This window comes from Propithecus coquereli, unplaced genomic scaffold (assembly GCF_000956105.1).
Source record: "Propithecus coquereli isolate 6110/MARCELLA unplaced genomic scaffold, Pcoq_1.0 Scaffold27, whole genome shotgun sequence".
NCBI lineage: Eukaryota > Metazoa > Chordata > Mammalia > Primates > Indriidae > Propithecus > Propithecus coquereli.
The window spans coordinates 1,256,796-1,270,956 of NW_012148285.1; the positions used below are offsets into that span (position 1 = coordinate 1,256,796).

Here is a 14,161-nt window from a genome sequence, read left to right on the forward strand (position 1 = left end):
CCCCCTCCTGGCCACCCACCTATTGCCCCCTGGCTGTGTGGTTCTGCTGCCTCTGCACCCGCCCTCCAGGCTGCCACCAGGCAGATCTTTCTGGAATGAAAGCCTCATCACAAGTCTTCACCCCAGTACCCTGGCGGCCTCCTTAGCAGTGGGATGGGGTTGGGGCCCCTCCGTGGGGCAGAGGCCTCCCCACCCTCCCGCTTTAGAAGTGCTCCCAGGAAGTAGCGGTTTGTAGCCCCCTGAACACAGCCGGTCTTGTATTTCTGCGTGGGGTGTGCTGGTCCCTCACCTGCAACGCCCACCTGCCCTCCCGAGGCCCCGCTCGGTGGAATCGCCTCCAGGGAGGCCTTCCGTGCAGGGGCGCAGTCACTCCGTGTTGCTTCTCCGCCTTACGGGTGTCTGCAAGTCAGCTCCGACTGTCCCGCCAGGTGTTTTATTTCCATATCTGCTGTACCTAGCTCAGTGCCTGGGACCTTGTATAGGCACTCAGGAAGGTTCCAGAAAGATATGCTTGGCAGACACATGAGGCCAGTCAGGGGTCAGGGCCCACCGTGCTGCCCTGTGGCTCCTGGGCTGAGGGGCCCTGGGGGGTTGAGCCTTCACCCCTCGGGGGTTGCTTGTGTCGGAGGCGCCCCGCAGATCTTGGACGCGTTAGGCGTTTCCCTGGCCGCTCCCTAGTGGGTGGTGGGAGGACTGGGCCCTTGTGAGGAAGTAGACTTGACCTGGATCTGAGAGGAAGGTTCCTGAAACAGGTGGAGGGTGTCCTCACCTGTGGGTGAATGCTGGCGGCCACCCCTCCTGTCCCTGCCCAGTGTGTTCCTCCGCTTTCTAGCTCTTTCTCTTCCCAGGCTCTGGGCCGCATGTGCCTCCCCCCTCTCCCAGCACCTGTGCCACCTGACTCTCCACCCAGACGCCCTGCCAGGCTCTGTCCCGTGAGCCTGCCTGGCATGAGCCCTTAGCTGCCCAGACGTGCCCTCCCCCACCCTCCCCCACTGGCCAGCGCCCTGGAGTGTCCCCACCCCCGAGAGCATCTCCTTGTCAGGCAGCAAACTTGTGCGCCCCGGGGCCTGGCATGGGGCTTGGTCACATCACCTCTGTTGTCCTCCCTGGCCCAGCAGGTTGGTGCCAGGGACTCCACCTTCCCAGGACCGGTAGTCCGTTTCCCTTCTGTGCGCAGTTAGCAAGGTCGAGGGGCTCCATTAGGGGAACCTGCCTGTGGAGTGTGCATCTCGCTGTCAAGCAGGAATCCTCAGGGACCAAAGTGCCCCCTCTTTGCTGTCCTGTCGCCCCCTGCCCTCAGGTGCCGAGGGTTCCCCACATGCTTGGGGCACCCGGCCTTGCTCTGCGTTCCTGATCCCGCACCCAGACTGAGCAAGCAGCACCTGATGCCTGCGCCCTGCTTGTGACAGTGACTAAGGCTCAGCCGGCAGAGCCCTGGGGCCTTGTGCGCCCGCTGCCGGGCCCAGGGGCTGCTCCTGTGGCCAGGGTGGGTGTGGGGGCCGAGTAGGGGCTGGTGGAGCCCAGGTCTGCGGCACCAGCTCTTCACACTGGCGTCCTGGTGAGCGCCAGCCTCCTGCAATTGGCCCTTTGGTAGCGTCTGGGTGCGCGCAGCCTCCCACCTCATGTGCTGTGGGCTCGCCTGGGACACGTGGGCTGTGAGGCCCCCTGGGCCTTGCCTCCAACCTCAGCGGTGCTGGCATTTGTTTGAGAAGCATGTGTACTGAAACTGGCACTTAAAACTCCAAAATGAGCAGAGCCGGTAACACACCCCTGTAGTCCCAGCGCTTTGGAGGCTGAGGCCGGAGTTCAAGGCCGCAGTGAGCTGTGATCCTGCCACTGCCCTGCAGCCTGGGCAACAGAAAACTCCAAAATGGAGTTTCCCCAGGCTGCGATTCTCTGTTCATTGCTTGATCCCTCAGCCAGAGTCCCCGCATGGCCTGGTCTCTGCCCCCTCATCAGGCCACACTGTCGGATGGGGTCCACCCTCCCTGGCATGGCCTCATCTCGGCTCCCAGAGTCCCATCTGGACTCTGCCTTCTGTCCTCCACCAGCTCTCCTACCCCCTCCTCCTCCTCCTCCACGGCCACCAGGGGGTTTCTAAATGCAGATCTGATACCACCTGCTCAGACCTCCCCCAGCCCCAGTGGGGAAGCCCCTCCTCTCCGCCCACCTGAGCCCAGCTCTCGCCCTTGCCCTCCCCTGCCTCTGTGCCTCTGGGCACGCCCCACCCCCGCCCACTGCAGGCCGACACCCCGTCTCTGTGGGTTAGGGGTGCAGTTGCCCTCTGCAGCATCCCGCCTGCTGCTCTCCCACACTTCTTGGGTGCTGGGGGTGCAGCCTCCTCTTGGGCCTCTTCTACTCTCCCCAGCGCCCAGCCTGGGACCTGGCACAGTTCCTCTGGGGTGAAGGGAGCTGAACGCATGTGGGTCTGCCGGCCCCTCCCCTTCCCACTACCCGGGGAGCTGCAGGCCCAGTGGGGGGTTAAGATACAATCACCTAAACCTGTGGTTCTGTTTTTGTCACATGAAAGAGTTTGTTTGCAAATGCAATTGTTTGGGAAAATCACATCCCCCAGTTAAGAGGTGAGAAGTGCAGCAGGTTTCGTGGCTCATCAGGCCCTGCAGCAGTGTTTGGGGACAGCAGGGCATTGAAAAGCTTGCTGAGGAGGCAGCTGGGGGCCTGTGCCTCACAAGTGACTTGTGGGCTGGGGCTCAGGGGGTGGCCATGAGCGCTCTGGAGTCCCCAGACTAGAGTCGGTCTTCCCTATGCTTGGGGACCCCTGGTCCCTCTCTCTGTCGTGGTCCCCTCATCTCTAAAGTGGAGCAAACACCTGCACCGGCTGTGCTTGGATTGGTGCGAAGGCGAGTGGCCCCTGGGGATGGGGTCAGGGAATTGTCTGCTTGAGGGGGGTGCCCTGCTTGGTCCTAGGTGTCTCCTGCCACTGTGCACGGGGAGGCCAGTCCCCCCTGCACGTACCCCTTTCTCCTCCCACCCTACCTCCTGGCTGCAGGCGTCGGGGAGCCATGGACTCCTCCCTCCCGGCCCCTGGCCCCTTCCTGGGTGTTCGCCGGGGAGGACAGATTTGGGGGATTATTTGAGCTCCCATAGAGTGAGCACATGTGCTGCCCTGGGGTGTTCCTGGCTGAAGTGTCACCCGTGGGACCTGCCGTCCCCAGAGGAGGCTGCCCTGGCTCCAGGCCTGGAGCCATTTAAGGGGCATCTGAGCCTGTGGTCTCACCCCTGGCAGACCCAGGACCAGGTACTGTGGCCAGACAGCACAGTGGTCCTGTGTGTCACCTGTAGCAAGGTAACATTCTGGGGAAATGGAAAATCAGTCGTTTACCCTTAAATATTTCTTTCTTTTTGAGGAACATTTGCTTCCCATCTGCAGGTACATGAGTTTGTGAGGAAAAGGCGCGTAGCTCACTGGAGGCGGCTTCCCGGGCGGGAAAGAAGTAGCACGATCACTGGAGGGCGGCGGTGGGGGTCAGTGAGGTGCTGTTCTGTGGGGAGCTGCTCACCCAGCCCCCACGGCCGCACCCCTCTGCAGGAGGGAGCAGGCATCGGCCCCCGGAGACTGTCACTGCCCAGACATTTGATGTCTCCCTAGTGCCAGGCCCCAGACCCTGGGGACATCTGAGCTGCCCTGGCCTGCCAGCCGGACCGGATGCTTTCTATAAACAACCTCCATTGAACGTCGAAACAAAAACATCAGCTGGATCACATCCCTTCCCTGCTTCCCACCGCACTCGGAAAATCCAAACTCCTCGGCACCTCTGGGCCACCTGCCCCTCCAACCTGTCTCTGCTGTTCCTGCCTCAGGGCGTTTGCACTTGCTCTTCCATTATCCTGACTACTTCCTTCTCCTCACTTCAGCTCAAATGCCTTCTCTTGGGTAAGATCCACCCTGAGGACCCTTTGTAAAGTAGCCGTCATCCTCCAGACCCAGCGCACCGTGTGGAACCCCCACCACCTGAAATGGTCACTGTCTGTAATTCTTGTGGGCCTAACATGGTGTCTAGTGGAATTTTTCCTGTTTTCCCGGAATTGTGGGCTAGGTGCAGAGCTGAGGCCAAGAGACACAGTGCTCCCCCCTCCCCCCACCGCCCAAATTCAGGGAGCTGCGGGTGGCTGGGGCTGGGAAAGGGCCGCCCTGGAGAACCAGCCCTGCCCACCTCCACGTCCCTGCAGTGAACTCAAGGCTGTGGGGGGCCTTTAGGTGAGTGCGGCGTTTGTGGCGGGAAACTATTTCCTCCTTGGTTTCCCAAGAAAACCGTCTCACAGCCAGAGGCACTGTAGCAACAGTCCGGCGGGCCGCCCTGGGCTGCGCGGACGGGCAGAGAGAGTGGGTCACATGAGATACGTGCTCGTGGGGTGTCGCCTGCCCCACCCGGTGAGTCCAGAGTAAGCGTGTAACGCAAGCCACAGGTGTTGCTTGGGAACTAAAACCGTGAGAAGCTGACTATTATTTACTAGCTCTGCTTTATAGACGGGGAAACTGCAAGTTTAGGGAACATGCGTGGCTTGGCCAAGGTTCAAGCAAACAAGTGGCAAAGCTGGACTTTGTGGCCGGGCCTGTCCGACTTCAGAGCGAGAGTGTTCCTGCGTCCGCCCCTCGACCGCCCGGGCAGGACGAGGACGCCGGCGCCTCTATGGGCAGGTGGGGGCCCGCGGGGCGCAGGCGAAGCCCCGTTCTCCGCGTGGGAGCCGTGCGGCTGTAGTGCGTTCAGGCAGCAGGCGGGCGACCGGGACAGGCACTTCAGCTGTAAAACCCGCCTCCAGACGGGCCGAGCCTGTTGTAATCACTCTCCTCCCTCTCCTGCCTCCCTGGCCCGACCACCAGTCCAGAGAAAATCCAACTCTGTTGTGGATGCGTATAAAGGCAAGAAAAGGGTTTTGAAGGATATATGCCAAACTGTTAATGGTAATTATCTTTAGGTAGAGGGGGAGTAGGATTAGAGGGGATAATTTAAATAGAACTCTAAATCTTTACTCTATAATTTGGTACTATCTGACTTTTTTGTGATTATGTATTCGTGTATCACTTGTGTAATAAAAAAAATTTTTTTAACCTGAGGAAACCTACCAGGCCTGGTTTTTATAAACGCCTTATGGAGGTCATTACAAACCTGGTTGCCTGGCCCCAGAAGCACTGGGCTCTCTTTCTGGGTGGGGCTTGAGGAAGAGGTGAGAACCCAGGGGGCACCTCAGGCTCTTCGGCACATGTCCTTTCCTCGGTGTCCTCTGAATCCAGCATGTCCCTGGACTGCTTGCTGCAGCGTAAAACTCAGGGTCTGCTTCTCCCTGGAGGAACTTTGCAAGGCGCAGTAATCGCTTCTAGGATTTCCAGTTTAATGTTCAACCTGAGCCTGGGGCCAGTTGAGTGAAGGTTGGTGCTGTCCTGCCCAGCTCCTGTTCTGTTTATAAACATCTTTATCGCCCTGAGAAGGAGCCAGTTCTTTTCACTCCAACGGGATGGGTCAGGGGTTGCTGCAGAGGTTAGTGAGCCCAGCGCCGAGGGGCTACTTGTGGAAGATCGTGCGACGCGTGCGACGTGGCTTGGCCTCGGGACGAGAGACCTGTGGGGCTGGCCTTCGCAACCAGGGCAGGAGGGGACCCTCCCGCCCTCCCTCCCTCCCAGGACAGCGCAAACTGATCAGCTGCCTTAAGGGTTTCTTTCCTTCTGCGGAGGAAGGTGCCGGACCTGGCAGTGGCCTCGTGTTGCTGTGGGCATAGCAAAGTCAATTTAATATGATTCTAATGTTTTCATCAGAAAACCTTGTTTTGGTTAATGCTTTCTGTGGAGGAGCCCCTGGAAAAACAGTATCAGTGGACGTGTCCCTGAACTCATCGAAAGCAGGGACTCAAGTCATCGCACAGCCGTGTTCGTAGCAGCGTCCTTCCCGGTAGCCAGGGGAAGGGAGCGACCCAGTGCCCGTCACAGATGACGGAGAAGCCACGTGGTCTCCGCGTGACGGAATAGTATTCAGCCTTCAAAAGGAGGGGCATTCTGACCTTGCTGTAACGCCGGCGAACCTCAAGGACATCACGCTAAGTGAAACAAGCCAGACGCAGAAGGACAGAGACGTGCGATCCCACTTACACGAGGCACCTGTCGTGGTCGAATGGCGGTTGTCTGGGGGCTGGGGAGTTTCAGTCTGGGCAGGCGAAAAAGTTCAGGAGGGGGATGGTGGTGATGGTTGCCCAGCAGCGCGAATATACTTCACGTCCCCGAACTGTGCACTTAAAAATGGCTACAGCTGGTGACTCAGAGAGTGGGAGAGTGAGTCGAAAAAAAAATTCAAAAGTAAAAGTAAAAAATGGCGAAAACTATCCAGGCCCGGTGGCTCACGCCTATAATCCCAGCACGTTGGGCGCTCGAGGTGGGAGGATCACCTGAGGCCGGGAGTTCAAGGCGATAGTGCGCTGCCATGCTCAGGTGACGCCCCTGCACTCCGGCATGAGTGACGGAATGTCTTTAAAAAAAAAAAAAGGCTAAAACAGTAATCTATGTCACATGCATTTTACCACACGCAAAGGAGCGCAGCGTGGAAGGGCTTTCTCGCGCCGTCGTCTCACAGGTGCAGTTTTCACACTGTGATTGTTTACCTTTCGTTCAATGTTTTAGAGTAGCGTTCGCGTTTTCTGTTTTTAGAAATAGATGCAAGGGAAGCCAGAACTCACTAAAGTAGGCCTCTGTGACCTCTCTGGACACCGTGCCACCCCAGGCGGAACGGTCAGCCTGATGTGTGTGGGCAAAGGTCACACTTTGTGCCCAGAACAGGAGCCTTTGGCGACGGCAGCCGCCTGTCCTCCAGCGAGTCTCGGAAAGCAGGTCTTACCCGTTTCCTTAATGTCTGGGCGAACCCAGCGGCCGCCCGTCATGGAGACCGAGTCCCCGGACTCCTGGCTCCTTTGGACCCAGCAGTGTCCAGTTTTGACGCCGTGACACCTTCCGTTTGGTCCTCGCCTCTCCCGCGTGCACGTGCCTGTTCCCCACCAGCGACTCTGCTCCGGGGCGACCTGCCTGAAACGCAGCTTTCAAGCTCACGGTTTTATGAAGTTCGGGGCTGGCTTCAGAATTCCAGCCCGGGCACGCGGACGGGGACGTGTGTGTTTTCCTTGCAGCACACGGCTGGCCTCAGGCCTCAGAACTGGCCGGCTCCTTCTCAGAGGCCCCCCGGCCCCCAGCACAGAGCTGCTTTCAGCAGACAGGCTCAAAGCCTTTCTGGGAACTGTGTCTCTGGCCTCTCGTCAGTCAGAACTGTGTGACCCACGCCAGTAATGTCACAAGCTCCGTGAAGGGACGCTAACTCGAGTTCGTGATGACTTCTCAGCATAGTCACTTGTCTTAATTGGTAGCTTTCTAATACTCATGGAAAGATTAAAGCAAAAAACATGTTTTGTACAGTGTGAGCCTTCAACACACGCATTGAAAATGTGTTTTTCCTCCTGCAGAGTGCGAGATGGCACACGGGTTAGCGGGAGGCCCTCGGAGAGGGGGCTGGAGGATTTAGCGCCCCTTCGCTCCCCTCCTGGCGGCCCGGGGCCTCCCCTGGGCACGGCGGGCACCATGGACTCGCCGGGGTACAACTGCTTCGTGGACAGAGACAAGATGGACGCTGCCATCCAGGACCTGGGGCCCAAGGAGCTGAGCTGCACGGAGCTGCAGGAGCTGAAGCAGCTGGCGCGCCAGGGCTACTGGGCCCGCAGCCACGCCCTGCGGGGGAAGGTGTACCAGCGCCTGATCCGGGACATCCCCTGCCGCACGGTCACGCCGGACGCCAGCGTGTACAGCGACATCGTGGGCAAGATCGTGGGCAAGCACAGCACCAGCAGCCTGCCCCTGCCCGAGTTCGTGGACAACACGCAAGTGCCCAGCTACTGCCTGAACGCGCGCGGCGAGGGGGCTGTGCGCAAGATCCTCCTGTGCATCGCCAACCAGTTCCCCGACGTGTCCTTCTGCCCCGCGCTGCCGGCCGTGGTGGCCCTGCTGCTGCACTACAGCATCGACGAGGCCGAGTGCTTCGAGAAGGCCTGCCGCATCCTGGCCTGCAACGACCCCGGCCGCAAGCTGATTGACCAGAGTTTCCTGGCCTTTGAGTCTTCCTGCATGACGTTTGGGGACCTGGTGAACAAGTACTGCCAGGCGGCCCACAAGCTGATGGTGGCCGTGTCGGAGGACGTCCTGCAGGTCTACGCGGACTGGCAGCGCTGGCTGTTCGGGGAGCTGCCCCTCAGCCACTTTGCCCGCGTCTTCGACGTCTTCCTGGTGGAGGGGTACAAGGTGCTGTACCGCGTCGCCCTGGCGATTCTCAAGTTCTTCCACAAGGTGAGAGCGGGGCAGCCGCTCGAGTCCGACAACGTGAAGCAGGACATCCGCGAGTTCGTGAAGGACATCGCCAAGACCGTGTCCCCCGAGAAGCTGCTGGAGAAAGCGTTCGCCATCCGCCTGTTCTCGCGCAAGGAGATCCAGCTGCTGCAGATGGCCAACGAGAAGGCCCTGAAGCAGAAGGGCATCACCGTCAAGCAGAAGAGGTAGGAGCCGCGGGCCGCCAGGCGGGGCGGGGGTGAGTGCGGCCTGCCAGCCTCGGGTCGCCCACCCTTCGTGAGTGGGCAGAAGGACCCTGGAAGACAGGAGGGCCCTCCTGGTCCTGTCCCGGAGGTTGGCCCGAGGCTGAGATGGGAGCTGGATGCTGAGCGTGGGGTCAGGGGGCCTGCGGGGCCCGGCCCGCCCCCCAGCGGTCATCTCAGAGCAGCCCCTCCTCCGCCCTCCGGCTCTGGGCTCTGTGGCCAGTCATCCCCGTGGCTGCTGGATGTGGCCTCCCTGCCCTGAGCACAGGCCCCGGGGAGCAGGGTAGGGAAGGGACACGGTGTCCCAAGACGGCTTAGCAGCTGACACTGTGACCGTGCCATGGCGTGGCCTGTTGGCACAGAGTCCTCTTTCTCCTGGGCCAGAGCAAGGTGCGTCTGGGGACGGGGACTCACCACTAACCTCTCCTTGTCTGTTTTATTTTTCCTCTCCGTGTCCGTTGCTTCCTCCTGTTTTTCAGTGTCTCACTTTCTAAAAGGTAGGTCTGAAAGCGCGTCTCCACGCCGGCCCCGTCTCTGCCGCCGGCTCTGTGCTGGGCGCTCGCTGTCTCCCAGGCCTGGCTGGCGCTCGCAGCCCAGCTTTCCCAGCCCCTGTCTGTCCGCGTGCTTCAGCTGTGCTGTCTGCCGGTGCCTGGCTGGCCCTGAAGCCCTGTCTTGCCAGAGTAGTCACTCTCTGTCCTGATTTCTTAGAGAAAAGGTGCTTTTGTCCCAACCCAGGCTGGGCCTTCTTCCCTCTCTGTAGCGGGGTGGGAGGCCCCTGGGGCGGTCCTTGTGTCAGGCCCCGGAACCAGGCTCTGAACCTGGCCCAGGAGATGAGGCGTTCCCTCCAGGCTCAGCTCCAGAGGGAGGCTCTGGGGGACAGCTCGGGGCTGGGGCGTGGTCAGGGCCCTGTTCTCCCTGGACTCTGACCCTCCCTGCTCTCCCCAGGCAGTTCGTGCACTTGGCCGTCCACGCAGAGAACTTCCGCTCGGAGATCGTCAGTGTCAAGGAGATGAGAGACATCTGGTCCTGGGTCCCCGAGCGCTTCGCCCTCTGCCAGCCCCTCCTGCTGTTCTCCTCGCTGCAGCATGGCTACAGCCTGACACGGTAACGCTTGGCGGCGGGGGGCAGTGCGCAGAGGGCTGGGGCGACCTGCGGAGCTGCCCCTTTGCGTCCTGCCTATGCCGGCTGGACGTGGCCTGGAGCCCGGGCACCTGGTGAGGCCCTGCCTCTCCCTGTGGCACCTGAGAATCGGGGGCCCCTTTTCTGAGTGTCTGTCACTCCCAGGCCACCTAGACTTTGGGGGTCACTGCCAGGCACCCCACAGCTCAGGGCCCTGCGTAGGCCCCGTGAAGACACGAGGCGGAACTCCACGTCAGGAACTCACAGAACTGTGGGGAGAGGAACACGTGGGCGACGGGCCGTGGCTTCACCCGCCTGCTCCTGCGCCCCTACTTGGTTTCTGGCGGGGCATCCCGGGCACACTGCCCTCCAAGGCGGCTGTGCTGGGCGTGGCTCCCCTTAAGCCTCGGATGGCAGGTGGCCTTGGAAGCTCTGGCCTGGGCCCCAGGTGACCCGGAGAGGTGATGCAGACGGCGCTGGCCCAGCCCCGGGGTAGCACTGTCCACAGCACCACGAGCCTTGTGGCGCTGCTGGAGCCACGCCGCCTGGCCGCATGGGGGCGCCAGCCAAGCCCTGGGCACCTCCCCCGTGCCCCAGCTCTTCAAATGCCAGGCTCCCGAGGGCACACCGAGCCTCCTGCAGTGCTGCAGTGGGACCTGTTTCTCTGGTTCTTGCTTCCCCGAAGCACCTGGCCTTCAGCGCTGCCTGCGGGGCTGTCTGCCATGAAGCTTCTCCCAGTCACAGCAGGGCAGACGGGCCCAGGATGGCCAAGAAGGGCCTGGTGGGAAGAGGCCAGGGCCAGGGTGTTGTCAGGTCCTCGGCCACCATGCCTGGTTCCCAGAGAGAAGGAGCGCAGTTCCCAGGCCTGTCCACCCCAAGACAGCCAGGTCGAGGGTCTGTGCAAGCTGGTCGGAGGTGTGGGGGGAGGGCGTGCAGGCGGCCGCTGGCACGTGTGCTCTCTGGCCCAGGTTCTACTTCCAGTGCGAAGGACACGAGCCTACCCTCCTGCTCATCAAGACCACACAGAAGGAGGTGAGGAGGGACCAGAGGAGCGGGGTGCTCTGGGGGGCCATGTCTCCCCAGGCTGACGGCAGAGTCAGAGCTGGGATGTCGCCAGCGCACAGGGCTCGGCCCATGCTCGAGGCCACGGAGGGGAATGAGCATGGCCCCGAGGCGACCACGTACCGCCCTCAATGCCAGCCCCAAGCCCTGGCGGGAGACGGGGTGTGCCCACCCCAAACTCTGTGTTTCCTGTGCCGCTGTTGCCCCGAGACTGCCCCACAGCAGGGCTCCCAGCTGGGCCCCTCGGCAGGCTGGAGCAAGGCCAGGCTCGGGGGCTGGCAGGGGCGGCCTCACCCGGCCCTTCCTCCCCAGGTGTGTGGAGCATACCTGTCAACAGACTGGAGCGAGAGACAAAAGTTTGGCGGCAAGCTGGGCTTCTTCGGGACCGGAGAATGCTTCGTGTTCAGGGTGAGTGGGGCAAGCGCAGCCCCCGTGTAGGCCCAGCAGCCACAGCCCCCCGGGGAGCTCGCCGGGCCCTGCCTTGCTTTCGTCACGGTGGATACGCTACAGGACAAGCTCCTTGGTGCGTCTGGGTTTTGGTTCTTAGACCATGTGCTCCGTGACGGGGGGCTTTATCTGCGTGTGGCACGACCTCCCAAGCCCCTGGCTCGCCCCCCGCTCCCCGCCCCGTGGGCTCTGGATAAAGATTCTCGGGATGAAAACGGGCCGTGGCTCTTGGGGGCCCGGGCACCAGTCCCTCATGCTGTCCTTTGGCCGCAGCTGCAGCCGGAGGTGCAGCGCTACGAGTGGGTGGTCATCAGGCACCCGGAGCTGACTAAGCCAACGTCCCTCGTGTCCTCGGAGACTACTGCCACTCCCGCCATGCTCAGCCACTCCGTCTCCTCAGACCCCACTGACCGCCTCTCGCCGTTCCTGGCCACTCGGCACTTCAACCTGCCCTCCAAGACCGAGTCCATGTTCATGGCGGGGGGTGCCGACTGCCTCATCATCGGTGGGCCCCGTCTCCCTCGGGCCTTGGGTGGGCTCCGCCTGCCCTGGGGCGGGCGCAGGGATGATAGGGGTTGAAGCCCCTGCCCAGCCCCTCTGACCAGGATGGCAGCTGCCTTGCCAGAGCCCCCGTACCCTGGGTTGTCAGGAGTGGACCAGGCAGGAGGGGGCGGGAAAAGTGGGCTGGGAAGCAGGGTCCAGTCCACCCGGGGGCTTCAGAGGGGCAAAGGTCAGCCCGTGGTTTCAGAGAGACCTCTGGCAGGTGGGGGAGCCTGCGGCAGTGCCGGGCTGTTGGGCAGAGGGGCGGCCGCTGACCTGAGCATCCCACAGGGGGAGGTGGTGGCCAGGCGCTTTACATCGACGGGGACCTGAACCGGGGCCGCACGGGCCACTGTGACACCTTCAACAACCAGCCCCTCTGCTCTGAGAACTTCCTCATTGCTGCCATCGAGGCCTGGGGCTTCCAAGACCCTGACACTCAATGACAGGCCTGCGCCAACGGTGACTGGGCCCCTGCCGTGGGGTGGTGGGACAGAGGCTGGGCCCCTCCCCAGGGAGCTGAGAGTGAACAGACGGGCATGGTGGGCAGGGTTGGGGTGGCACGGCTGGACTGGCTCCCGGGGCCCACCTGCATCCGGGGGCTGGTGCCCCACACCCCCCAGCACCTGCCCGGAGGCATCTTCCTCCCCTACCCAGGGCCCTGGCTCTCCTTGAGGCGGGGCACGTCCTGAGCTCAAGGCCTTGTGGGTGGGGGGTCCCTCTCCATGGATGTTTGGCGCCTGGGAGTCAGGACACGCAGAAGGAGGTGCCTCCAAGTGTGGGGCTGAGGGGCCCCCTGCTGGTGCCTCGTGGCGTTGCTCCCCTCAGAGCAGGGTCCTGTGTGGGTCCTGAGAAGGGACAGGCGCCAGGACTGCGCCCTGGCTGGGTCCCCTGCCCATCCCCAGCCTCCCCAACAGTGACCCCACACAGGTCCCCAGGGCTGCATCTGCCGCTGCTGAGGGCTCCACCCCCTCCCCGCAGCGGGGCCAGTGGGATGGGACTGACTTCTTCACGTCCTTGTGTTTCTGCAGGGCCCGAAGCTCTTGCTGGCCTGGCTGCAGGTTCACGTCTGGGAGGGGCTCTCTGTGAACGACCAAAACTAGCCTGATGCACCCCCAAGGGTCTGCGCAGAGAAGCCAGGACCCGCTGGGGCTTCCCAGCCTCCTCCTCTCCAGCCCGACGGCTTCCCTGAGCCCCCTGCAGCCTCTGCGGCTGCCCGGTTTCACCTCCATCACTGCAGTGACCGGGGCCCGGCTCCGGTCCACACCCCTCAGCGTGGCCAGCTGCCTCAGCCACTGCCCCCCTCTTCGCCAGGCCCTGCACCCTCCCCGGGGCCCCGCCTGGTGCACATTCTCCCTGTGCCCCTGTCGTGGCGCTGTGGCTGGCCACAGGCCAGAGCTTTCCGCCTCTCTCTCCCCTGCAGCCACGGGGCCCTGGGCCCTTGCCCTGCCGCCTGAGCCCGCGCAGGCCACGGTGCACAGAAGGTGCCAGGGGGTACTTGCCGCCCAGCACTGCAGGGAGCAGCCCCACCCCATGACTTCCCTCCTGCCTTGTGACCTCCTTCAGCTGGTCCTGAGGGCACCATGGAGGGAAGAGGGGAGAAGCAGAGGCCTGGGGGCTGTGCCAGCGCTATGGAGGCCTGGGTCACCGGTGCAGATCCCAGGGGTCCTGCCCTGCCGTGTCCCCACATGGCTCCAGCCAGCACCATTTGGGTAGCCCATGCCCATCTCCTCTCTTTGCTTGCTCTTCCTGTGGGGGGGGTGGTCATCCTCCTCTGCTCATCCGTTTGTGTCACCTCTGAACGGGGCCACAGTGGTGCAGGAGGAAGGACCAGGAACTCCGTGTGGCTTTGGGCAAGCTGGTAAGCCTGTCTAGAACTCAGTTTGCCCAACTGTGAAATGGGCCTGTCATTCTGCCCTGCTGTCCTCAAGGGGACAGGGCTGGGAGGGGGTGTCCCCGCTCACCCCCACTGACAGAGGCAGCCCTCCTCCCACCCCGTAGCCCTGGTCTGTACCACCATCTTAGGTGTTTATTAAACACAGTCTTGTCGCATTGACTCCAGGGGTCCAAGTCTGGTCTCTTCAGCCAGAGGGGTCCCCAGGGGCTTCCCCAGGGCCTGCAGCCAAATGGGGCCAGGGGGCTGCACCTGCAGTGCTCGTCCTCGTCCTCGCTTTGTCACCGGGACGCCACACGCAGCCTTCCCCAATGCAGCCTGGCTGTGAGGCCCTGCCACAGACTTCCTAGGCTTGGGGGTTGATTTTCTGGTGAGGAAGTCCAGCAGGGTCTGTGTGGCTGCCCTGGAGAGCCAGACCAGGAGGGCCGAGGCCACTTAGTCATGATTTTGATGTCATGAGCGAGGCTCTTTGTGTGTGTGTGTGTGTGAGATACTTAGTTTCTCTAAATTTAATGTCTTCTAACT

The 14,161-nt window shown here is 62.1% G+C and overlaps 1 protein-coding gene across 3 annotated transcripts in view; it reads left to right on the forward strand.

Annotated features, from left to right (window-relative positions):
- TBC1D24 (TBC1 domain family, member 24) overlaps positions 1–13,959 on the forward strand; it is a 27,259-nt gene extending 13,300 nt beyond the window's left edge. The window contains exons 2-9 of one of the 3 annotated variants that reach the window (XM_012647728.1): positions 7,459–8,538; positions 9,054–9,071; positions 9,520–9,678; positions 10,662–10,725; positions 11,068–11,163; positions 11,476–11,707; positions 12,034–12,204; positions 12,774–13,959. In XM_012647728.1, coding sequence (XP_012503182.1) covers positions 7,574–8,538; positions 9,054–9,071; positions 9,520–9,678; positions 10,662–10,725; positions 11,068–11,163; positions 11,476–11,707; positions 12,034–12,188 — 1,689 coding nt within the window. In that variant the 5' untranslated portion in view covers positions 7,459–7,573 and the 3' untranslated portion in view covers positions 12,189–12,204; positions 12,774–13,959. Of the gene's footprint in view, positions 1–6,449; positions 8,539–9,053; positions 9,072–9,519; positions 9,679–10,661; positions 10,726–11,067; positions 11,164–11,475; positions 11,708–12,033; positions 12,205–12,773 lie in introns of those variants that run through there. The other 2 variants (XM_012647726.1, XM_012647727.1) reach the window with 2 other exon arrangements.
- The last annotated feature ends 202 nt before the right edge of the window (positions 13,960–14,161 follow it).